The sequence below is a fragment of the Anomaloglossus baeobatrachus genome, chromosome 4 (assembly GCF_048569485.1).
Source record: "Anomaloglossus baeobatrachus isolate aAnoBae1 chromosome 4, aAnoBae1.hap1, whole genome shotgun sequence".
In the NCBI taxonomy this organism is placed as follows: Eukaryota; Metazoa; Chordata; class Amphibia; order Anura; family Aromobatidae; genus Anomaloglossus; species Anomaloglossus baeobatrachus.
Window position 1 is genome coordinate 101,579,100 of NC_134356.1, and position 24,323 is coordinate 101,603,422.

Genomic DNA, 24,323 nt, shown 5'->3' on the forward strand with positions numbered 1-24,323 from the left:
GATGTGATCGCTACCAGAAAAGCCACTTTCTGTGATAGTCTAGAAAGTGAAACCTCCCTCAGAGGCTCGAAGGGCGGCTTCTGGAGGGCAACTAGTACCCTGTTCAGATCCCATGGATCTAACGGCCGCTTGTACGGGGGTACGATATGGCAAACCCCCTGTAGGAACGTGCGCACCTTAGGAAGGCGTGCCAAACGCCTCTGAAAAAAGACGGATAGCGCCGAGACCTGACCTTTAAGGGAGCTGAGTGACAAACCTTTTTCTAACCCAGATTGCAGGAAAGAAAGAAAGGTAGGCAATGCAAATGGCCAGGGAGACACTCCCTGAGCAGAGGACCAGGATAAGAATATCCTCCACGTTCTGTGGTAGATCTTAGCGGACGTGGGCTTCCTAGCCTGTCTCATGGTGGCAACGACCCCTTGGGACAATCCTGAAGACGCTAGGATCCAGGACTCAATGGCCACACAGTCAGGTTCAGGGCCGCAGAATTCCGATGGAAAAACGGCCCTTGGGACAGTAAGTCTGGTCGGTCTGGGAGTGCCCACGGTTGGCCGACCGTGAGCTGCCACAGATCCGGATACCACGCCCTCCTCGGCCAGTCTGGGGCGACAAGTATGACGCGGCTGCAATCGGATCTGATCTTGCGTAGCACTCTGGGCAAGAGTGCCAGAGGTGGAAACACATAAGGGAGCCGGAACTGCGACCAATCTTGCACTAGGGCGTCTGCCGCCAGTGCTCTTTGATCGCGAGACCGTGCAATGAAGGTTGGGACCTTGTTGTTGTGCCGTGACGCCATTAGGTCGACGTACGGCACCCCCCAGCGGCGACAGATTTCCTGAAACACGTCTGGGTGAAGGGACCATTCCCCTGCGTCCATGCCCTGGCGACTGAGGAAGTCTGCTTCCCAGTTTTCTACGCCGGGGATGTGAACTGCGGATATGGTGGAGGCTGTGGCTTCCACCCACATCAGAATCCGCCGGACTTCCTGGAAGGCTTGCCGACTGCGTGTCCCCCCTTGGTGGTTGATGTATGCCACCGCTGTGGAGTTGTCCGACTGAATTCGGATCTGCCTTCCTTCCAGCCACTGCTGGAAGGCTAGTAGGGCAAGATACACTGCTCTGATTTCCAGAACATTGATCTGAAGGGTGGACTCCTGCCGAGTCCACGTACCCTGAGCCCTGTGGTGGAGAAAAACTGCTCCCCACCCTGACAGACTCGCGTCTGTCGTGACCACCGCCCAAGACGGTGGTAGGAAGGATCTTCCCTGTGATAATGAGGTGGGAAGAAGCCACCACTGCAGGGAGTCTTTGGCCGTCTGGGAAAGGGAGACTTTCCTGTCCAGGGATGTTGACTTCCCGTCCCATTGGCGGAGAATGTCCCATTGAAGTGGACGCAGATGAAACTGCGCAAACGGAACCGCCTCTATTGCCGCCACCATCTTCCCGAGGAAGTGCATGAGGCGTCTTAAGGAGTGCGACTGACTTTGAAGGAGAGCCTGCACCCCAGTCTGTAGAGACCGCTGCTTGTCCAGCGGAAGCTTCACTATCGCTGAGAGAGTATGAAACTCCATGCCAAGATACGTTAGTGATTGGGTCGGTGACAGATTTGACTTTGGGAAGTTGATGATCCACCCGAACGCCTGGAGAGTCTCCAGTGCAACATTCAGGCTGAGTTGGCATGCCTCTTGAGAGGGTGCCTTGACCAGTAGATCGTCCAAGTAAGGGATCACAGAGTGTCCGTGAGAGTGCAAGACTGCTACCACTGCCGCCATGATCTTGGTGAACACCCGAGGGGCTGTCGCCAGACCAAATGGCAGAGCTACGAACTGAAGATGGTCGTCTCCTATCACTGTCTATTGATGCTATGAAATCTCCTTGAGACATTGAGGCAATGACTGAGCGGAGGGATTCCATCCGGAACCGCCTGGCGTTCACATGCTTGTTGAGCAGTTTTAGGTCCAGAACAGGACGGAAGGAGCCGTCCTTTTTTGGAACCACAAAGAGATTGGAGTAAAATCCTCGCCCCCGTTCCTGAGGGGGGACAGGGATCACGACTCCTTCTGCTCTTAGAGAGTCCACCGCCTGCAGCAGGGCATCTGCTCGGTTGGGGTGTGGGGAGGTTCTGAAGAACCGAAGTGGAGGTCGAGAACTGAACTCGATTCTGTACCCGCGAGACAAAATGTCTGTTACCCACCGGTCCTTGACCTGTGACAGCCAAATGTCGCAAAAGCGGGAGAGCCTGCCACCGACCGAGGATGCGGAGGGAGGAGGCCGAAAGTCATGAGGTAGCCGCTTTGGAAGCGGTTCCTCCATTTGCTTTCCTGGGGCGTGAGTGAGCCCGCCAGGAATCTGAGCTCCCTTGTTCTTTCTGAGTCCTTTTGGACGAGGAGAATTGGGCCTTGCCCGAGCCTCGAAAGGACCGAAACCTCGACTGCCACCTTTTCTGTTGAGGTTTACTTGCTCTGGGCTGTGGTAAGGAAGAGTCCTTACCCTTGGACTGTTTTATGATTTCAGCCAATGGCTCACCAAACAGTCTGTCTCTAGATAATGGCAAGCTGGTTAAGCATTTTTTGGAACCAGCATCTGCTTTCCAGTCCTTTAACCACAAGGCTCTGCGCAAAACCACAGAATTGGCGGACGCCATAGCGGTACGGCTCGTAGATTCTAGGACAGCATTGATAGCATAGGTCGCAAACGCAGACATTTGCGAAGTTAGGGACGCCACCTGCGGCACTGCTGGATGTATGATAGCATCCACCTGTGCTAAACCAGCTGAAATAGCTTGGAGTGCCCACACGGCCGCGAATGCTGGAGCAAACGACGCGCCGATAGCTTCATAGACAGATTTCAACCAAAGGTCCATCTGTCTGTCGTTGGCATCTTTAAGTGAAGCGCCATCCTCTACTGCGACTATGGATCTAGCCGCAAGCTTGGAAATTGGGGGATCCACCTTTGGACACTGGGTCCAGCGTTTGGCCACCTCAGAGGGAAAAGGATAACGGGTATCCTTAGAACGTTTAGAGAAACGCTTGTCTGGATGAGCGTCGTGTTTCTGGATCGATTCTCTGAAGTCAGAGTGGTCCAAAAAAGCACTTAATTTACGCTTGGGATACAGGAAATGGAACTTCTCCTGCTGTGCCGCTGCCTCCTCTGCAGAAGGGGCTGGGGGAGAAATATCCAACAGTCTATTAATTGCCGATATAAGGTCATTAACCATGGCGTCACCATCAGGGGCATCCAGATTGAAAGGAGCCTCAGGATTAGAATCCTGATCACCGTCCTCAGTCTCATCACAGAGAGACTCTTCTCGCTGAGACCCTGAGCAGTGTGATGACGTGGAGGGTCTTTCCCAGCGAGCTCGCTTAGGCTGCCTGGGACTGTCATCTGAGTCAGAGACTTCAGCCTGTGATGCTTGAGACCCCCTTGAAGTACGGATTAGTTCCAACTGAGGGGGACCGGAGAGCATAGACACAGCAGTGTCCATGGTCTGAGTAACTGGCCTGGACTGCAAGGTCTCCAGGATTTTTGTCATAGTCACAGACATTTTATCAGCAAAAACTGCAAAGTCTGTCCCCGTCACCGGGGCAGGGTTCACAGGCGTCTCTGCCTGGGCTACCACCACATTAGGCTCTGGCTGACGAAGTGCCACTGGGACTGAACATTGCACACAATGTGAGTCTTTGGAGCCTGCCGGTAGATCAGCCCCACATGCAGTACAAACAGTGTACACAGCCTGTGCCTTGGCACCCTTGCGTTTTGCGGATGACATGTTGCTGCCTCCTCAGAGCAGTACAGGGTGTCCAGCCAAGAAGCGACCTTACAGTGCAACTATATATATATATGGTACTAAGAAAAAAGTACACTAATATAACACTGAGGCACTAGTGGGGCCAGCACTAAAGTGCAGCTTACCGCCCGCTTAGGAGCGGGTGTGTGGTCGCCGAATTCCCTTTAGTCTGGGTCTCCCAGAGCCTGCTGCCTTTCCCCAGCCAGACCGCATGTGTAATGGCTGCCGGCGTCCTTGTGGAGAGGGGGGGCGGGCCCTGGGCGTATACAGACGAAGAGCGGGAAGCCTGCTTCCCACTGTGCCTAGTGAGAGGGCTGGAGCATGTAAATAAGCTCCAGCCCTCGGCGCTGCCAATTGAGCAGCGTCTCTCCCCTACCCTGATTGACAGGGTGGGGGCGGGAACGAAGCGGCGCTAGGCCGCAGAAGCCGGGGGCTAAAGTTAGAAGCGCCGCCGCCGTAAAAGCGCGGTCGGCGCAAAGTCCCCGGCGCACCACAAGTCGCAGCTGCGCCGCCGCTCCAGTAGCGGTCGGCGCAGTAGTTCCCAACATGTAACGTCACTCAGCAAAGCTGCAGTGACCTAACCCCAGCGCACAGCGCTACTGTCCCCGGCGCACTATAACGCTCAGCAAGCCTTGAGAGTGTCCGTGCCTGCCGGGGACACAGAGTACCTGAAAGTTGCAGGGCCTTGTCCCTGAACGGCACTCCCGCTCCAAATCCAGCAGGTTCTCTGGGTCTGTGGATGGAGCCCGGCCTCAGGGCTTGGAGGCCGGTAAGATCCCACTTCCACAGAGCCCTCCAGGGGATGTGGAAGGAAAACAGCATGTGGGCTCCAGCCTCTGTACCAGCAATAGGTACCTCAACCTTACAAGCACCACCGCGGGTGAGAAGGGAGCATGCTGGGGGCCCCATATGGGCCCTCTTTTCTTCCATCCGATATAGCCAGCAGCTACTGCTGACTACAAACAGTGGAGCTATGCGTGGATGTCTGACCTCCTTCGCACAAAGCAGAAAACTGGTGAGCCAGTGATCCCACTGGGGGTGTATAGCCAGAAGGGGAGGGGCCTTACACTTTTTAGTGTAATTGCTTTGTGTGGCCTCCGGAGGCAGTGCTATACACCCAATCGTCTGGGTCTCCCAATAGAGCGCTGAAGAAAGATGTAATTCCTAAACCCTTTCTCCTATTTGGATGTAAATTGCCTCACGTTAAGGCCATATTGACATGTTAAATATTTGGTCAATATTTTCCCTCAGTATTTGTAAGCTAAAATTAGGAGTGGAACAATCAGCAGAAAAAGTAAAATATAAAGATATGCACCAATTTTGAATTTTTCACCTACTCCTGATTTTGGCCTATAAATGTTGAGGTAAAATGCTGACCAAATACAGAACATGTGAATGTGGTCTAGAGCTCAGTCTCTGCACTTTTTTATTGATTTCATATCTGTATGTTGAAAATGTTTTGGCAAACAGCTAAAATTCCAAAACTTGTGTCACCTTCCAAATATATCTGAACCTAACTATATGTAGGAATATGGCAAAATGCTAGGAGGAGGAGATTTTTTTAGATTTGCTTATATCCACCAACATTTGATAATCTCCCTGCTATGTACAGTTATTGTCAGATTTAAGAACTGTTACTTTTTGAGAACATAAGACATACCTTAGCTCTGTGCTCAACATTCGCTTTCCGGTCCAGGAGAAGACTTACTACTTCAGCTCTACCCTGAAAGCACGCCAATGTGAGCGCTGTATTGCGATTTGTCTCAATCTGAGCATTAATGTCAGATCCCATATCAAGTAGCAGTTTAACTGCAGGGACGTGACCATTCATAGCGGCCAACATTAACGGAGAAATGCCAAGTTTACTGCCAGTCCTGTAAAAAAACAAAACCACAAGCTATAACATTAGCAAATAGCGCACATAAAAATGGCCGGACTTGTACAACAATACAGTGCAGACAACCATTACCTAGAATTAATTTCTGCCCCGGCATTTAACAAAATCTTGATAATGTTGACGTATCCACCAGATGCAGCCAAACTGAGAGGCGTATAGTCTGAAACATTTCGGTGCTCTTTGTTGGCTCCTCGAGACAAAAGCAGCTCAACTACCTGTCATTTATAACAGAAAATAACATTGCTTTGTTAAAGGTAATTTCATTAAAAATTCATGACTGAAGTGTATGGCTACTGGACAATCAGGTTAAACTACAGTACATACACTAAGGATGCATGGCCATGATCAGTAATAGCAGCGTTTTGGACGTTGTGTGTTTCCACTGCATACAAAAACCCTGAGTTGTACACTTGAAGCACAGTGGATAGGACTTAAAGAAACCACTGTGCTTCTTTTCTCCGGACTGTAAACGGACCCGCAGCATGGCTTTGAGAGCTGCACCATGTCAGTTTATGCTTTGTATACTGTCTTTATTTATAACAGGGAAAAGGGTAACATAAAATGAGGTGTAGCAAGCATTGAAATTACTTATTTTACAATTTTTGTCATTTTTTAACAAACAATAGGCTTTAGATATAATTTGAAAGGCAACATTAAAAAAAAATAAATGAAAATATACAACTCCAGGATTCCTAGCAACTATTACTATGCAAAAGAAACATACTGCAAATATAAGGCAAATTTTGCAAACAGTAAGAAAATTCAAACAACTAATTATATGTAGAAAAAAACAAAACAAGAGAATAACATCAAAGGTCGTATATCTTAAGGGTTGGGTTAAATTTAAGAGAGCACAGATACCACCTCTCAGCATATCTAGAAAAGTTAGCTTCCTTCAGGGCTATGTTTTACTCATGTTGTGTAAGGAAACCCTAGCTATAACTTCTTGTATTGAGGGGACATCTATTTCCTTCCATTTGGACGCTAGTAAAGATTTAATGACCAAAAGAATATGGCAAGTAATTTGTTTACACCGCTTTTTCAACTCCTCCAAACCAATAGATAGGAGAACTAGCTCAGAGGTCAAATGAATTTTAACAGAGGTCACCATATATACAAGATGTTCTGTGTCTTTCCATAGGGTACCCAACAAACGACAACTCCAAAAAATATGGAAAAAAGAGCCAGTACAGCCACAACCCCTCCAACAAAGACTTGAATTAGAGGATGAGAGGACATTCAATCTCTGAGGCGTATAATACCATCTACTAATTAATTTATAGTGCGTTTCCTGCAAATTAGCACAAGCACAATTCGTATGTGTGTGTTTCAAGGAAGTTTGCCATCGTTTAAGCGAGAATGAGCAATCCAGATCTCTTTCCCAAAATTTCATAAACTGTAATTTAGTCAATTGGAGATCATCATTGAATATTCTGTAAATGTTACTAGTTTTCCAGAAGATCTCATTAGTCGGATTGTGCAAAAGAACATTCAGTAATCTCGGAATCTTGAAGGCAGAAGTTGTTGTATCTGCTAAGAATTCACTTATCCTAACCCAATTAATCTTTTCTGTATCAGGCAGATGGTATACCTCAGCAAGAGCCTCAAATCCTAAAAGAATTATTTCTTAATAAATTACACATGTTTAAAATTCCCTTCTTTTTCCAACCATCTAGTTTAATACGTGGGATTAATAATTCTAATAAATCTAACGAGACCTCTCTAATCTCGCCGAGGGGTTCGCCCTGGCGTAATAAAATATCTTCCAGTAATCTCCACGCTCTTATTTCTGTCTTGGTAGTCGGATTATCCACTCAGTTTATGTTTTGAAGAAGCGAGTGTTCTCCATAGGAAGAGCACAAAGTCTGCAGCGCCCAAACCCTACACGTAGGCATGGGCCGCTGCGGTCTGTTGCAGATAGCACTTGCGGCCCCGCAGGACAGGACACACTGCATTCAGGACCCACCTTAAGAAGATAAGATGGCTTTTATGGTTTTTTTGATCAAAACAGTTAACCAAGTACTCAACGTCATTTATATGCATTACTACTATATACTGCAGAGCATTTTCTCATTTTGATTGCATCTTAGGTTTGTCTGTAAAATGGCCACGGTGTGAACATGCACCAACACAATTCACATATACCAACTTATGCTCTGGCTCATTTCTTTGGTTACACAGTACATACATTGACCGGAACAGTGTCAGGGAAGATATTCTGGACTCACCTCTTGACGACCACCAGAGCACGACAGAGACAAAGGTGTATCCTTGGTGCGCTCAGACTGTGCCTCAATATCAGCACCCTTGTCTAGAAGGATTTCAACTACTCCAGCATGTCCAGCTGTAGCTGCCAAAATCAGAGGCGTGAAACCTGAAAAACAATGCAATTAAATGTAGAATGTTAAGTAAAAACTGGTGCCACATACAATGTCTGGAATATTTTTCCAACTGCTTTTTTTGTTGTTTTTTTTAACCCCTTCATGACCGGCCGATTTTTCGTTTTCCGTTTTTTTTTCACAAATCTACTTCTGAGAGACGCAACTTTTTTATTTTTTAGTCAATATAGTAATGTGAGGGCTCATTTTTTGCGGGACGAGTTGTACTTTTAAATGAAAGCATACGTTTTACCATATAGTGTACTGGAAAACGGCAAAAAATTCCAAATGCAGAAAAATTGCAAAAAAAAAAAAAAAAGTGCGATTGCACTATTGTTTTTCAGATATATCATATAGTGAACACAGTGAATAAAATAACTGATGTGTCAGTGTGATGCCTCAGGTCAGTGCGAGTTCGTAGACAACAAACATGTATAGGTTTACTTTTATATAAGGGGTTAAAAAAAATAAGGGGTTAAAAAAATAAGGGGTTAAAAAAAAAAAAAAAAAAAAACAACGGAAGTTTGTCCGAAAAAAGTGGCGCACGTTTTACGCCATATTCCGTGACCCGTAGGGTTTTCAATTTTCAGGATCTATGGTTCAGTGACTGCTTATTTTTTGCGTCCGGAGCTGACGTTTTTACTTGTATCATTTTTGCGCAGATACTAAGTTTTGATCGCCTATTGCATTTTGCAAAAGTTCTGGAGACAAAAAAACGTCATTTTGGCGTTAGTAATTTTTTTTCCGCTATGCCATTTACTGATCAGATTAACCCCTTCAGCCCCCGGTCGCTTTCAGTTTTTGCTCCCCTTCTTCCGAGAGCCGTAACTATTTTATTTTTCTGTCAATCATGCCATATGAGGGCTTGTTTTTTGTGGGACAAGTTGTACTTTTAAAATTAAACCATATATTTTACCATATGGTGTACTGCAAAATAGCAAAAAAAAGAGAATTTTGTTACTTACCGTAAATTCTTTTTCTTATAGTTCCGTATTGGGAGACCCATACCATGGGTGTTTAGCATCTGCCTCCGGAGGACACAAAGTACTACACTTAAAAGTGTAGCTCCTCCCTCTGAGCTTATACACCCCCTGGTAGCCAGTCCTAGCCAGTTTAGTGCAAAAGCTGAAGGAGAATAGCCACCCACAAGTAGAACCGAGTAAGAACCGGAACAACCGGAGACTCTGTCCACGACAACAGCCGGTGATAACACACGGAACAAGAAAATTGCCAACAGGCAACAGGGAGGGTGCTGGGTCTCCCAATACGGAACTATAAGAAAAAGAATTTACGGTACGTAACAAAATTCTCTTTTTCTTTATCGTTCCTTTGGGAGACCCATACCATGGGACGTTCCAAAGCTGTCCCTGAGTGGGAATAAACAGAAAAACTAAGAAGTAGGCGGAGCCTAACTTCACAAGTGGGCGACAGCCGCCTGAAGGATGCGTCTGCCCAAGCTCGCATCTGCCGAAGCATGAGCATGCACTTGGTAGTGCTTCGAAAAGGTATGCAGGCTAGTCCAAGTGGCAGCCTGACAGACTTGTTGAGCTGTAGCCTGGTGCCTAAAAGCCCAAGAGGCACCGACAGCTCTGGTCGAGTGTGCTTTGATCCCCGGCGGGGGAGGCACCTGAGTACTCTGGTAGGCGTCCGAAATGGTCGATCTAATCCAACGGGCCAAGGTCGGCTTAGAAGCAGAGAGACCCTTGCGCCGCCCTGTGGTTAGCACAAAAAGAGAGGTGCACCGCCTAAGCGCAGCGGTGCTAGCCACATAAATCCGGAGAGCACGCACCAGATCTAGAGTATGCAGCGCTTTCTCAAAGCGATGAACAGGGGCCGGACAGAAGGAAGGCAAGAAAATATCCTGGTTAAGGTGGAAGGGAGAGACCACCTTAGGAAGAAAGTCCGGGGTCGGACGGAGAACTACCTTGTATTGGTGAAAAACCAAAAAAGGTGACTCCGAGGAGAGCGCAGCCAAATCAGAGACTCTCCTGAGAGAAGTTATGGCAACTAGGAAGGCCACCTTTTGAGAAAGACTATACAAAGAAACCTCCCTAAGGGGCTCGAAAGGGGGTTTCTGCAATACCGTGAGGACCAAGTTAAGGTCCCAGGGATCCAAGAGCCGCCGATAAGGCGGAATGATGTGAGACGCACCTTGCATGAAGGTGCGGACCTGAGCCAGCCGGGCGAGACGCCGCTGGAACAGCACTGATAGAGCTGAGACTTGTCCCTTGAGAGAGTTGAGGGACAGTCCTAGCTGCAGACCGGACTGTAAAAAAGACAGAAGGGTTGGCAACGAGAATGGCCAAGGAGAATGGCTGGAAGAGCGACACCAGGACAGGAAAATTTTCCAAGTCCTGTGATAGATCTTGACGGAGGAAGACTTACGGGCCCGAGTCATAGTGGAGATGACTTCAGGAGGAATACCAGAAGCCGTCAAAATCCAGGACTCAAGAGCCACGCCGTCAATTTGAGTGCCGCAGAATTCGGGCGGAAAAACGGACCTTGCGAGAGCAGGTCTGGACGGTCCGGAAGATGGCACGGCATCTCCACGGACACTTGGAGCAGGTCCGGATACCAAGCTCGCCTGGGCCAGTCAGGTGCAATGAGGATGACTCGACGGCCCTCCATTCTGATCTTGCGCAGGACTCTGGGCAAGAGAGCTAGAGGGGGAAACACGTAGGACAGACGAAACTGGGACCAGTCTTGAACCAGAGCGTCCGCGGCGAAGGCCTGAGGATCGTGGGAGCGAGCCACGTAAACCGGAACCTTCTTGTTGTGACGGGATGCCATTAGGTCCACGTCCGGAGTGCCCCACTTGCGGCAGATTGACTGAAACACTGCCGGGTGCAGGGACCACTCGCCACCGTCCACGGATTGACGGCTGAGATAATCTGCCTCCCAGTTTTCTACGCCAGGGATGTGGACTGCGGATATGGTGGACCTGGAGTCCTCCGCCAATTGAAGAATGCGTTGGACCTCCAACATTGCCAGGCGGCTGCGTGTCCCGCCTTGGTGATTGATGTAGGCAACCGCTGTCGTGTTGTCTGACTGGACTCGAATGTGCCTGCCCGCCAACAGGTGGTGAAAGGCTAGGAGAGCTAGAAGCACAGCTCTGGTTTCCAGCACATTGATTGAAAGGGCTGACTCGGACGGAGTCCAAGTGCCCTGTGCTCTGTGGTGGAGATGTACCGCTCCCCAGCCGGAAAGGCTGGCATCCGTGGGGAGAATCACCCAGGACGGAGTCAGGAAGGAGCGCCCTTGGGATAGGGAGAAGGGGTCGAAGCCACCACTGAAGAGAGCTCCTGGTCCGTGGCGACAGAGCCACTAACCTCTGTAAGGAGGAAGGCCGCTTGTCCCAACAGCGGAGAATGTCCAGCTGCAGAGGACGCAGATGGAACTGGGCAAAGGGAACCGCCTCCATGGAGGCCACCATTTGACCCAGCACCTGCATCAGGCGCCTGAGGGTATAACGGCGGGGCCTCAGGAGAGAGCGCACCGCCAACCGGAGTGACAGCTGTTTGTCTAAGGGCAACTTCACAAGTGCCGGCAAAGTCTCGAACTGCATCCCTAGGTACGTGAGACTCTGGGTCGGAGTCAGAGTGGATTTGGGAAGATTGACAATCCACCCGAATTGGGCTAGGGTGGCGAGAGTGAGCGAAACACTCCGCTGACAGTCTGCGCTGGATGGACCCTTGACCAGAAGGTCGTCCAGATAAGGAAGCACTGCTAACCCCTGGAGGTGCAGGACCGCAATCACTGCCATGACCTTGGTGAATACCCGAGGGGCCGTGGCTAACCCGAAGGGGAGAGCCACGAATTGGAAATGATCCTCTCCTATCGCAAAACGTAACCAACGTTGATGTGACACTGCGATTGGCACATGCAGATAGGCATCTCTGATGTCGATGGACGCCAGGAACTCCCCTGGGGCATAGAGGCAATGACTGATCGCAGACACTCCATGCGAAAATGCCGCACCCGGACATGCTTGTTGAGAAGCTTGAGATCCAGGATGGGCCGGAAGGTACCATCCTTTTTTGGAACTAGGAAGAGATTTGAGTAAAAACCTCTGAACCGTTCCTGAGCGGGAACTGGGACAATCACTCCGTTTGCCTGCAAGGACGCCACGGCCTGCGAGAAGGCGGCGGCCTTGGAGCAGGGGGGAGTTGAGAGAAAAAATCTGTTTGGAGGGCTGGAAGAGAATTCTATCCTGTAGCCGTGAGATATGATGTGTCTCACCCACTGATCGGAGACTTGCTTTAACCAAGCGTCGCCAAAGTGGGAGAGCCTGCCACCGACTAAGGACGTGGCTGGAGCGGGCCGAGAGTCATGAGGAAGCTGCCTTAGTGGCAGAACCTCCTGCGGTCTTCTGCGGACGCGCTTTCGGGCACCAGTTGGATTTCTGATCCTTGGCTGAGTTAGCGGACGAGGCGGAAGGCTTAGAGGATGACCAGTTGGAGGAACGAAAGGAACGAAACCTCGATTGATTCCTACCCTGGGCGGGTTTCCTGGTCTTGGTTTGTGGCATGGAAGTACTCTTCCCGCCAGTAGCTTCTTTAATGATTTCATCCAGCTGTTCACCAAACAGCCGTGAACCAGCAAAAGGGAGCCCAGCAAGAAACTTCTTGGAAGAAGCATCTGCCTTCCACTCTCGAAGCCACAAAATCCTGCGGATAACAAGAGAATTAGCTGAAGCCACCGCAGTGCGGTGAGCAGCCTCTAGCATGGCAGACATGGCATAGGATGAAAAAGCTGAAGCCTGAGCAGTTAAGGTAACCATCTCAGGCATAGATTCCTTGGTGAGGGAATGCATCTCCTCTAGAGAAGCAGAGATGGCTTTGAGAGCCCACACTGCTGCAAAAGTCGGGGAAAACACGGCCCCCGCAGCTTCATACACAGATTTGGCCAGAAGGTCAATCTGACGGTCAGTGGAATCCTTAAGTGAGGTGCCATCAGCCACCGACACAACGGTCCGGGCTGATAGCCTAGACACCGGAGGGTCTACCTTTGGGGAGTGAGACCACTCCTTAACCACCTCAGGTGGAAATGGAAACCGGTCATCAGAACCACGCTTTGGAAAGCGTTTGTCAGGGCAGGCCCTGGGTTTGGTCACAGCGGTCTGAAAACTGGAGTGGTTAAAGAACACACTCTTCACTCTCTTAGGCGAGGTAAACTGATGTTTTTCTGCCAAAGAGAGTTGCTTCTCTGACATTGGCGGATTGAGATCCAGCACAGAATTAATAGAAGCAATCAAATCACTAAGATCTGAGTCACCCTCAGAGAAATCGATGGGATACATAGCCTCCGAGCCCCCAGTGAGGGCATCCTCCTCATCTTGAGAGTCAGCTCTTGAGACACAGCCGTGGGATGGGGAGGGGGAGGAAACCCTGCGCCTTCTCTTAGAAGGACGGGGTCTGGTATCAGATGATGAATCCTCCGTGAGCTCCGATGGACGGAGGTCAGAGGATAGGAGTCCTCTGTCAAGAGTATTAGAGGCACCCTGTGAGGGGGGCTGATGCATATTCATCAAAGTCCTGGACAAAAGCCCCATGGACTCAGCAAATGACTGGGATATGGACCTAGAAAAGGAATCTACCCAGGCCGGGGGTTCAATCACAGGTGCAGCAGCAGCCTGAGAGACCACTGGGCCTTGCTCCTTGTGTGAGACATGCTGCTGGTATACAGAGGTCCACAACCGGAGACCGGCTGTGGCTTACCAGACCGCTGAGCGCGGTGTTGTGTGCCCTCCAGATCCCGAAGCCCGGTCCCCCAGTCGCAGCACCTCAGCAGAGATGCAGAATGCAGGATGTCCCAGAGCAGAGTGAACTCTGCCTGAGAAATTACTAGGGGGCGTTCCTATAAAAGAGCGGGAACTGGAGGGCTATAGAGACCTGCAGGGAAGGAGGGACGCCCCAGCAGTGGGGAGTGTCCCTCCCCTGTGTAGAACGGCCGCCGGGAGGAGCCGAACCTGTCCCTCTGCATGAGTGACACGCGAGGGCAGGAAAATGAAACTAGGCCTCCGGCGAAGCCGGGGCCTAAATTTAAGCGGCGAGGCCGACAAGCAGGCACCATCAGCGCGGTTCTCAGGCAAAAGCTAGAGAATCCGCCGGAAAAGTTAAAAACAATCACATACAGCATACTCTCCCCTTACAATAAAGAACCGGGACCCCCAACATAAACGTCTCAGGTACTTAGCTGCTGAGACGCAGGGCCATGTCCCTGGGGATGAGTGCTCCGGTCCAACAGAATCCTCAAGGGGCTGTGGATGGAGACCGGACTCCTGCCAGGCATGGAGACCGTGCTGGCTCCCACTTCAAGCCAGAGCCCAGAAGGGATGGTGAAGGAGCGCGGCATGTAAGGCTGCAGCCTTGTAAATCAACCTTATCAACACCGCCGACACAGTGGGGTGAGAAGGGACATGTCGGGAGTCCAGACATGGACCCGCTTTTCTTCAAACTCTTTCCAAAAGTCAAACAAATCAGATGAGAATGCATGTGTGGATGTATGCCTCCTGACACAAAGCAATAAACTGGCTAGGACTGGCTACCAGGGGGTGTATAAGCTCAGAGGGAGGAGCTACACTTTTTAGTGTAGTACTTTGTGTGTCCTCCGGAGGCAGAAGCTAAACACCCATGGTATGGGTCTCCCAAAGGAACGATAAAGAAATTCCAAGTGTGGAAAAACTACAAAAAAGTGATCGCACAATAGTTTTTGGGATGTTTTATTCACAGTGTTCACTATATGGTAAATCCGATGTGTGGGTATGATGCCTGAGGTCGGTGCAAGTTTGTAGACACCAAACATGTATAGGTTTACTTGTATCTAAGGGGTTAAAAAAAAATCACAAGCCTTTCCAATAAAAGTGGCTTACGTTTTGCGCCATTTTCTGAAACCCATAGCGTTCTCATTTTTCGGGATCTATGGCTCAGTGACTGCTTATTTTTTGCGTCTCAAGCTGACATTTTTAATAGTACCATTTTTGCGCAGATGCTACGTTTTGATCGCCTGTTATTGCATTTTGCGTAAAACCTGCGACGTAATTTTGGCGTTTGGAATTTTTTTGCTGCTACACCGTTCACCAGATTAATTGATTTTATATTTTGATAGATCGGGCATTTCTGAACGCGGCGATACCAAATGTGTATATTTTTTTATTTAACCCTTTAATTTTCAATGGGGTGAAAACTTAGTTTTTTAAAAACTTTTTCTTCACTTTTTTATTTTACTAGTCCCTCTAGGAGGCTATAGCGATCAGCAATCCGATCGCTCTGCCCTATCTGCTCATCACAGCTACACAGCTGTAAACAGCAGATATGACCACTTCCTGATTCACTCGGCTCCAGGCCAAGTGAAACCGAAAGGGACTCATGATAGCTACAGGCGTCATCACATGACCCTGTGCTATCATGGCAACCACCGAAAGTCACTTCATCACACACGTGACTTCCAGTGGGGGAAGCAGCGGTAAGTGAAAATCATGGCCGATGTAAGGGGTTAAATGTTGCGAGTGGAAGAGATTCCACTCATAACATGCAGGCACACATCAGCTGTTGAAAACAGCTGATATGTGCGCGGATGGCAGCGACCTGCCCACGGCAGGGGGCGGGGATTAACCTCACATGATCCATGACGGATAGATCCGTCATGGGTCGTGAAGGGGTTAATTGATTTTATATTTTGATAGATCGGGCGTTTCTGAACGTGGCGATACCAAATGTGTGTATATTTTTTATTTTTTAACCCTTTAATTTTCAATGGGGCGGAAGGGGGGCGATTTGAACTTTTAGGGTTTTTCAATTTTTTTTACTTTTTTTATTTTACTAGTCCCCCTAGGGGGCTGGGGTGCAGGCTGAGTGAAACTGAAAGTAGATAATGTCTAGTACAGGAGTCATTACATGATTCTGTGCTACCATGACAACTACCGGAAGTCATGTGATCACGTCACGTGACTTCCGGTATCGAGCGGTAAGTAAAAGTTTACCGCCGATGCAGTTATAATGCCGCTATCACGTATTGACAGTGCCATTTAATGGGTTAAACGGCATAAGCAGATAACGATTCTGCTCGTGCCTAGCAGGCACACATCTCAGCTGTGAAAATCAGCTGAGATGTGCAGACCGTGGGCAGTAACATTATGACCGCTAGGACTTAATATTACTGCCCACGGTCGTTAAGGGGCTAAACCAGGTCTTCTGTTACTGAACTGAGTGCTGACGTCCTCTCACCATCGTAAAGCACCATAATACGGCTAATAAGTTCAGAACACACGCTGCAGAACATGATGTCCATCAAAGAGTAAGGGGAGTGGTTGAAGCACACCAACTGTTTACAGACCCCAGTGAATGGCCGCACTCAACTAGAAAGCCAAATACATTTTAGACGGTATTTAGCTGCTTATTAGAACCATAGCTAGAAGTAAATACCATGTTTTGGTGACACCCTTAGGCCAGGAGTACACAGACTTTGTGGTGCTAATGTTTGACTCTAGCTATAGAAGCAACTCACATATTGATTTGCATGTGCCCTGTGGACTGCAGCGTAACTCTTATTGCGAAAGACTCAGGAAGGGTCCTTGAGGGCAGAAGGCCATGCAGCGTGTAACCACGTACAGGGGCAAATAAGAGCACAAGGTTATCAGTAATACCTCCGCATGTGAGCAAGGCTTTTGGCTGCAAGCCGAAGTCGCCCCATAAGACCCTACCATCAGTATAGCCCAGCTTTGGGTAATTTACTGCACTCACCTTTCTTGTCTCTGTGTTCAATGTTAGCACAACGAGTAATTAGCACAGACACGAGCTCCTCATGGCCTCCAGCACAGCCAAGTGTTAATGCAGTATCATGATTGCTTTCAGTCTGCAAATCAAAAACCCAAAATGGAAAAGTGTCACATTTTAACCCACGCTACTGTAGTAGGCACAATTTTGTTTGTAACTTACGTGTGCGTCTATATCCACTGATGTAAAGGCGGGGAGCAAAGGATCTTGATCTCCATTTGCTGAAGACGATTGAAGTACAGAAGAAGAAATGATAGTGGAAGGGTCACTACCAGACACAGAACATATTTTGTCAGATACACCTAAAAGGAAAAAATAAAAAATTAGTAAGTACAGATAAACCCAGACAAACCATCATCTAAAGATTCCCAATGGCACAACTACAGATTGCCACAAACCAGCAATCCCAACTCTGACACCGGAGAATCCGCACAGTGCACAAATGAGCGTGATGTGAGGACTCAAGTCTGCAGTCATGTAGAGGGACTACAGACTAATCATTGTAGACTGGACAATTCCTGAAAACCTGCAGTGTTGATGGCACCTGAAGACTGGAGATGGGGAACACTGCATTAGGCTATGCCCAATCCATATGTCACAATGTAAGAATACACTATGTGCAGAATTATTAGGCAAATGAGTGATCACATGATACTTTTTATACATGTTGTCCTACTTCAAGCTGTATAGGCTTGAGAGCCAACTACCAATGAAGTAAATCAGGTGATGTGCATTTCTGTAATGAGGAGGGGGGTGATGTAATGACATCAACACCCTATATAAGGTGTGCTTAATTATTAGGCCACTTGCTTTCCTTTGGCAAAATGGGTCAGAAGAGATTTGATGGGCTCTGAAAAGTCCAAAATTGTGAGATTACTTGCAAAGGGATGCAGCAGTCTTGAAATTTCTAAACTTTTGAAGCGTGATCACTAATGAAGCGTTTCATGGCAAATAGCCAACAGGGTCACAAGAAGCGTATTGGGCAAAAAAGGCACAAAATAACTGCCCATGACTTGAGGAAAATCAAGCATGAAGCTGCCAAGATGCCATTTGCCACTAGTTTGCCCATATTTCAGAGCTGCAACGTTACTGGAGTATCAAGAAGCACAAGGTGAGCCATACTCCGGGACATGGCCAAGGTAAGGAAGGCTGAAGAACGACCACCTTTGAACAAGAAACATAAGATAAAATGTCAAGACTGGGCCAAGAAATATCGTAAGACTGATTTTTCAAAGGTTTTATGGACTGATGAAATGAGAGTGACTCTTGATGGGTCAGATGGATGGGCCAGAGGCTGGATCAGTAAAGGGCAGAGAGAGCTCCACTCAGACTCAGATGCCAGCAAGGTGGAGGTGGGGTACTGGTATGGGCTGGTATCATCAAAGATGAACTTGTGGGACCTTTTCGGATTGAGGATGGAGTGCAGCTCAACTCCCAGACCTACTGCCAGTTTCTGGAAGACAACTTCTTCAAGCAGTGGTACAGGAAGAAGTCGGTATCGTTCAAGAAAAACAAGATTTTCATGCAGGACAATGCTGCATCACATGCACCCAACTACTCCACACCGTGGTTGGCCAGTAAAGGTTTAAAAGATGAAAAAAAATAATGAAATGGCACCTTTGTTCACCTGATCTGAACCCCATAGAGAACCTGTGGTCCCTCAAAATGTAAGATCTACAGGGAGGGAAAACAGTACACCTCTCAGAACAGTGTCTGGGAGGTTGTGGTGGCTGTTGCATGCAATGTTCATCGTAAACAGATCAAGCAATGACAGAATCTATGGATGGTAGGCTGTTGAGTGTCATCATAAAGAAAGGTGGCTATATTTGTCACTAATTTTTGGGGTTTTGTTTTTGCATGTCAGAAATGTTTATTTCTAACTTTTGTGCAGTTATATTGGTTTACCTGGTGAAAATAAAATGAGAAGGGAATATATTTGGTTTTTATTAAGTTGCTTAATAATTCTGCACAGTAATAGTTACCTGCACAAATAGATATCCTCCTAAGAACCAAATCTAAAAAAAACACTCCAATTTCTAAAAATAGTAAGCTTTGATATTTATGAGTCTTTTGGGTTGATTGAGACCATAGTTGTTGATCGATAATAAAAAAAATGCTCTAAAATACAACTTGCCTAATAATTCTGCACACCGTGAATACTGAATTTTCCGGCGTATAAGACTACTTTTTAACACCTGAAAATCTTTTCAAAAGTCGGGGGTAGTCTTATAGGCTGGGTGCACGGTGCTGCATGAGCCCGTTGTTTAGTAATGCACTCCTACCGGTCCCCTTCTTACACACAATCAATCTCACCTCTTCTCCGTTCCCGCGGTCCCTCCAGCTTCATCTGGTAGACTGCAGGCCCATAGACCCCTCCTGTACAGGGGGCCACCCCCGACATGGCTTTATTGCAGTTGAATGCTTTGTGGTGCCGTAAAGCATTCAACTGCAGTAAAGCGCTGACAGCAGTGACTGCCCCGTGTACAGGACGCCATCATGGAGGGGTCTATGGGCCTGCGGTCCGCAAGAAGCAAGCCTCCATGATCGTATCCCATACACGGGGCCGCAGCTGTCAGCACTTTACGGCAGTTGAATGCTTTACGGCACCGCAACTGCATGATGGCAGACAACAGCACCGTGCATTGGACACTATTACGGAGGGGTCTATGTGCCTTGCGGTCTCCAAGAAACAGCGGAAGTTACCGCGAGAATGGAGGAGAGGTGAGAATAATGTTTGAGTGTAAACAACGGCATAATAGGGGACAAGAAGGGGACCGGTAGCAGGGCATTACTAATCAATGGGCTCATTACTACAAGGGGGACATGGATGGGCACATTACTAAACAATGGGCACATTACTGCAGGGGACATTACTAAACAATGGGCACATTACTAGGGCTGGCTTATACTCTATTATATATGGTATATCCCAAACTATATTTTAACTGGAAAAGTTGGGGGTCATCTTATACGCCCAGTCGTATTATACGTACAGGTAATGTCCTAATCGCATTCATGAGCCTTCATAGGAACAGATAACATGTTAACCATGTGTAGTCTGATCCTGCAGTCATACTCCTACTACCAGGCTCCCAAATGACCATTTGTGAGACGCAGAGGACAGATTGACTGCAGAATCAGACTGAGCCTGCACAGGACACACATTGATTGCTTTACAGACCTGTATACACAATATAAAACTGACATTTTAATCAATACGAATTCATTGGAACAAAAAAAAAAAAAAAAAAAAAAAAAAAAGGGGACACATTATACACAGCCTTAGTTTCTCTTATGTACAATCTCCAATATAGATCAACCTGATCCTAAGATCCCAAGAGCAAACACTATTTCTAAAGAGGAGTTTCAGGGTAATTTGTATAAGTCACATGAAGTGACCACTGCCATGTAGAGTCAGTGTAGATGCCAAAAAATCAACACATTACATACAGGACTGAAGGATGGCGAGTTGTTTTTCCCACCAGACAGTGGTGAATCATAAATGACAAGCAACACTCCTCCACTTAATCATGTCAGAGGCTTGTAAATTTTGGCCGGTTCCTACCTGCCATGATGTCATCAAGAGTATCATTTAGCATTTGAGCTGGAGAAGCGATCATTAAATTTTCTGCAACTTGAGCTGACAAAATATTACTAGTGACGAGCGGCGGATCCAAGGTGACGTTACTGCAAGATATCACAGGTTCACTGAAGTCTATTCCTGAAAGGCCCAAGTCATTCGATAATCTTGGCGCCATGTCCAAGGGTGGCAACACCCCGTCTCCTTCACATGCCTGCAGTAGTACAGTGCTGCAAACTGCACTCAACGGATCCAAGTCTGCACACTTTTCATCTGGAAAAATTACATCTTCGACTATTAACGTAGATTTGCTAGGGAGAGAACAAGGCGGGAAAACATCGGTCTCTGTATCCGGAGCATCTTCCGCATTCTCTTTGCCGACCTGCTGCTGAGTTTTCATTTGTAATTGCCTTTCTACTTTTTGAAGTTCTTTTAGGATTTTCTTTTTCTTTTGAACCTGTTCTTCTCTGTTCTTTTTCAATTCCTCGATTTTATCTTTATTTAATGGTTCGCCCTGAATCAATTCTAACGACTTTAGTTGTGCTCTTTCGATCGCACTAATTCGCTGACCAAGTTCATTGAGTTTTCCTTCGGTTTCCTCCACTGTGCAGTCCGGAGGCTGATATTGCTGGGGGGGCGATCTGCTGTCTGTGTCTGACGAGTGCAGGTTATAAGGGGTCTTCTTGGATGCACCTGTATTAAAATACATACAGTTCACACAAGCATTAATAATAGGCTTTTATGAAGTGAATATTTTTGATTAGAGCACAACTTATTTTAATTTTGTACTCCAGTATTACAGTAAGAGGAACTTTACAAGACAATATGTAGCATAAGGGTGAACTATACTCAGATAAATTAGGATCTAAAGGGTTACTCCTAACTGGTGTTTGGCATAGGCAAATTATGAGTGATATGGTTCTACCTGCCCTGACAGGTCATTGAATGGGGCTGGCCTGCATTATCACACAGCAATGCAACCATTTATTGTAAAACAGACTAATATTAAAGAACACCTTGAAATATTTCCAGTGCCACACACATGCAGATTGGTGCCCAACAGAAGGGACTGGGAGTAACCCCTTCAGCCCCCGGGCATTGTGTTTTTCTGTTTTGTTTTTTTCCTCTCTTCCGAGACACGTAACCTTTTTTATTTTTCCGTCAATCTTGCCATATGAAAGCTTGTTTTTTGCGGGACAAGTTGTACTTTTAAATTAAACCATAAAGTTTTATATATATAGTATACTGGAAAACGGCAAAACAAATTCCAAGTGTGGAAAAATTGCAAAAAAAGTGTAAATCGCACAATAGTTTTTGGGATATTTCATTCACCATGTTCACTATATGGTAAAACTGATGTGTCATTGTGATGCCTGAGGTCAGTGCGAGTTTGTAGACACCAAACATGAATAGGTTTACTTGTATTTAAGGGGTAAAAAAAAAAAAAAAATTCACAAGCTTGTCAAAAAAAAGTGGCGCACGTTTTGCGCCATTTTCCAAAACCCATAGCGTTCTCAGTTTTTGGGATCTGTGGCTCAGTGACTGCTTATTTTTTGCATCTCCAGCTGACGTTTTTAACTGTATCATTTTTGCGCAGATGCTACGTTTTGATCGCCTGTTATTGCATATTGCGCAAAATTTGCAACAACCAAAAACGTAATTTTGTCGTTTGGATTTTTTTTTGCCTCTACGCTGTTTACTGATCAGATTAATTGATTTTATATTTTGATAGATTGGGCATTTCTGAACGCAGCGATACCAAATGTGTATAATTTTTTAACCCTTTAATTTTCAATGGGGTGAAAGGGGGGTGATTTGAACTTTTAGGTTTATTTTTTTTAAAACTTTATTTTACTAGTCCTTTTAGGGGGCTTTAGCGATCAGCAATCCGATCACTCTGCCCCATCTGCAGATCACAGCTACACAGCTGAGAACTGCAAATATGGTGCTTTACTTTCAATGCCGGCTGTATTTCGGCATTGAGAGGAAGTGACTCATGTTAGCTACAGGTGTCATCACATGACCCTGTGCTACCATGGCAACCACCGAAAGTTACGTGATCATGTCACGTGGCTTCTGATGGGGGCGGGGTAAGTCACTGTCATGGCGGCGTGCATATACATATCTCTGCCAGATTTTGGCAGTGAGATGTAAGGGGTTAATGGTCGCGGGTGGAAGCGATTCTATCCGCGACTAGCAGTCACACGTCAGCTGTTGAAAACAGCTGATATGTGCGCGGATCGCCGCGACCTGCCCACGGCAGGGGGCGGAGATTAACCTCACACGATCCATGACGTACCCAGTACATCATGGGTCGTTAAGGGGTTAAAGTGAAAAAGCTAAAAAAAAAAAAAAAAAACCCTAAATCAAAATTCTCCACATTATTCACAGCCCATTAGACTGAGGGACACCCCATAATGACCCCCCTTATGAACTGTGCAGATTGTTTAGTTATCTGAAGAGTAACGCCTAACCTAATCAGATGGAGTGCTAATATAATCAACTGATGGCCTATAAGCAATCCATTTCATCCTTTTCCAGCCAATTGTTGTTCTTTTGTTTCTCCCAAGAGACATTTTTTTGCATTTTTCGTCAGTCATAAGAGCTTGTTTTTTTTGTTGAACAAGTTTAGCTTTGAATACCATTATTTTAGGATACAACGTATTAGAAAACGGGGTTAAAAAAAACCCCCCAAGTGAGGTGAAATCAGCCAAAACAACTCCTCAATTAATACCTTGATTTTTATTGGCGTTTTGAATTTATGGTGTTTATTATGTGGTAAAAATGACCTGTAAATATGATTCTTCAAGTCACGACCATTAGTGATACCAAATGTCAAATATTTCATTGTCTTAAAACTAAGTTTAGAAAGTTTACACTGAACAAAAAAGAAAATTGTTTTGTGTCACTATTTTCCAGTTATTTTCTATTAATAGAGATGTGTGAGCACTAGTGAACAGACTATTTTGGGTGTACATATGTTTTGGCTACTTTTTACTGTATTTTTTCGATAGGCGTGTGGACTCTACAAAGTTTGACATACAGGTTAAATGATATTCAAATTGTCTCTTAAGGGAGGAAGGAGACTAACTATCGCCACCTATTGGAAGTAGTGATCCAAAAAGTCAAAAGTGGCTCTTTAACGAGCCTTTTCATATGACCTAGGATTTATACCAGATCAGAACCTCAATTTGCAGACACGGTGTTTTAGGACGATTGTCCCTAGTCAGTCCAAAGTATGACGTCTGATCTGGCTTTATGAGAAGCTAACGTGGGGCCTAAGGGGAGAACTGATAAATGATAAACATGTAGTATTTGGAATGGGTTACACATTGGTAAATTTTGCAATGGACTGACTGTTATACATACATTAAAACCACTGTATTGCATTATGAAGGTAAATGACGTCTTCTATGAAACCACTGCAACTCATCAGCACCTCACAGTAGCGGAGGGAAGAAAATGGGTGCCCAGAATGCCGTGCCTCAAACACTGCGCACCTTACATGCTGCTATCAAACACTAATAGCAGCATTTTAGGAAGCACTCAGAACATATTCCAATTTGTATCTGTAGCCATCTTGTCTCATGACACTTGTCTCATCAAGATCAAAAAGTTAACACTGCTAGGCAGATAAGTTTGACATTCTATTACGCCTGAAATATCTATTGGATGATTATGGTCATTAAAGCAGGGAGAGATGGCTACATCTTTTGGTGGGAAATAGTGTTTGTTTGTGGCCATATAAAAACCCTTGCTTGTACATTAATAAACCAAAAATCATCCTTTCTACACCGTCCTAAGATTCTGATGAAATGCACGTTGAGGCCCCGCCCCCACGCCTGGACTGCCCGACTTTACCAGCTCTGACATGACAAGGTAATATACCTTAGTTTTTTATGCCCTTT

The 24,323-nt window shown here is 46.7% G+C and overlaps 1 protein-coding gene across 1 annotated transcript in view; it reads right to left on the reverse strand.

The window, feature by feature from the left end:
* LOC142303259 (ankyrin repeat and KH domain-containing protein 1-like) overlaps window positions 1-24,323 on the reverse strand; it is a 255,586-nt gene that overhangs the window by 79,289 nt on the left and 151,974 nt on the right. Inside the window, exons 15-20 of the mRNA XM_075344493.1 lie at window positions 20,401-21,108; window positions 16,998-17,137; window positions 16,803-16,914; window positions 7,912-8,057; window positions 5,756-5,898; window positions 5,447-5,660 (exon numbers count right to left, since the gene is read on the reverse strand). Coding sequence (XP_075200608.1) covers window positions 5,447-5,660; window positions 5,756-5,898; window positions 7,912-8,057; window positions 16,803-16,914; window positions 16,998-17,137; window positions 20,401-21,108 — 1,463 coding nt within the window. The remainder of the gene's footprint in view (window positions 1-5,446; window positions 5,661-5,755; window positions 5,899-7,911; window positions 8,058-16,802; window positions 16,915-16,997; window positions 17,138-20,400; window positions 21,109-24,323) is intronic.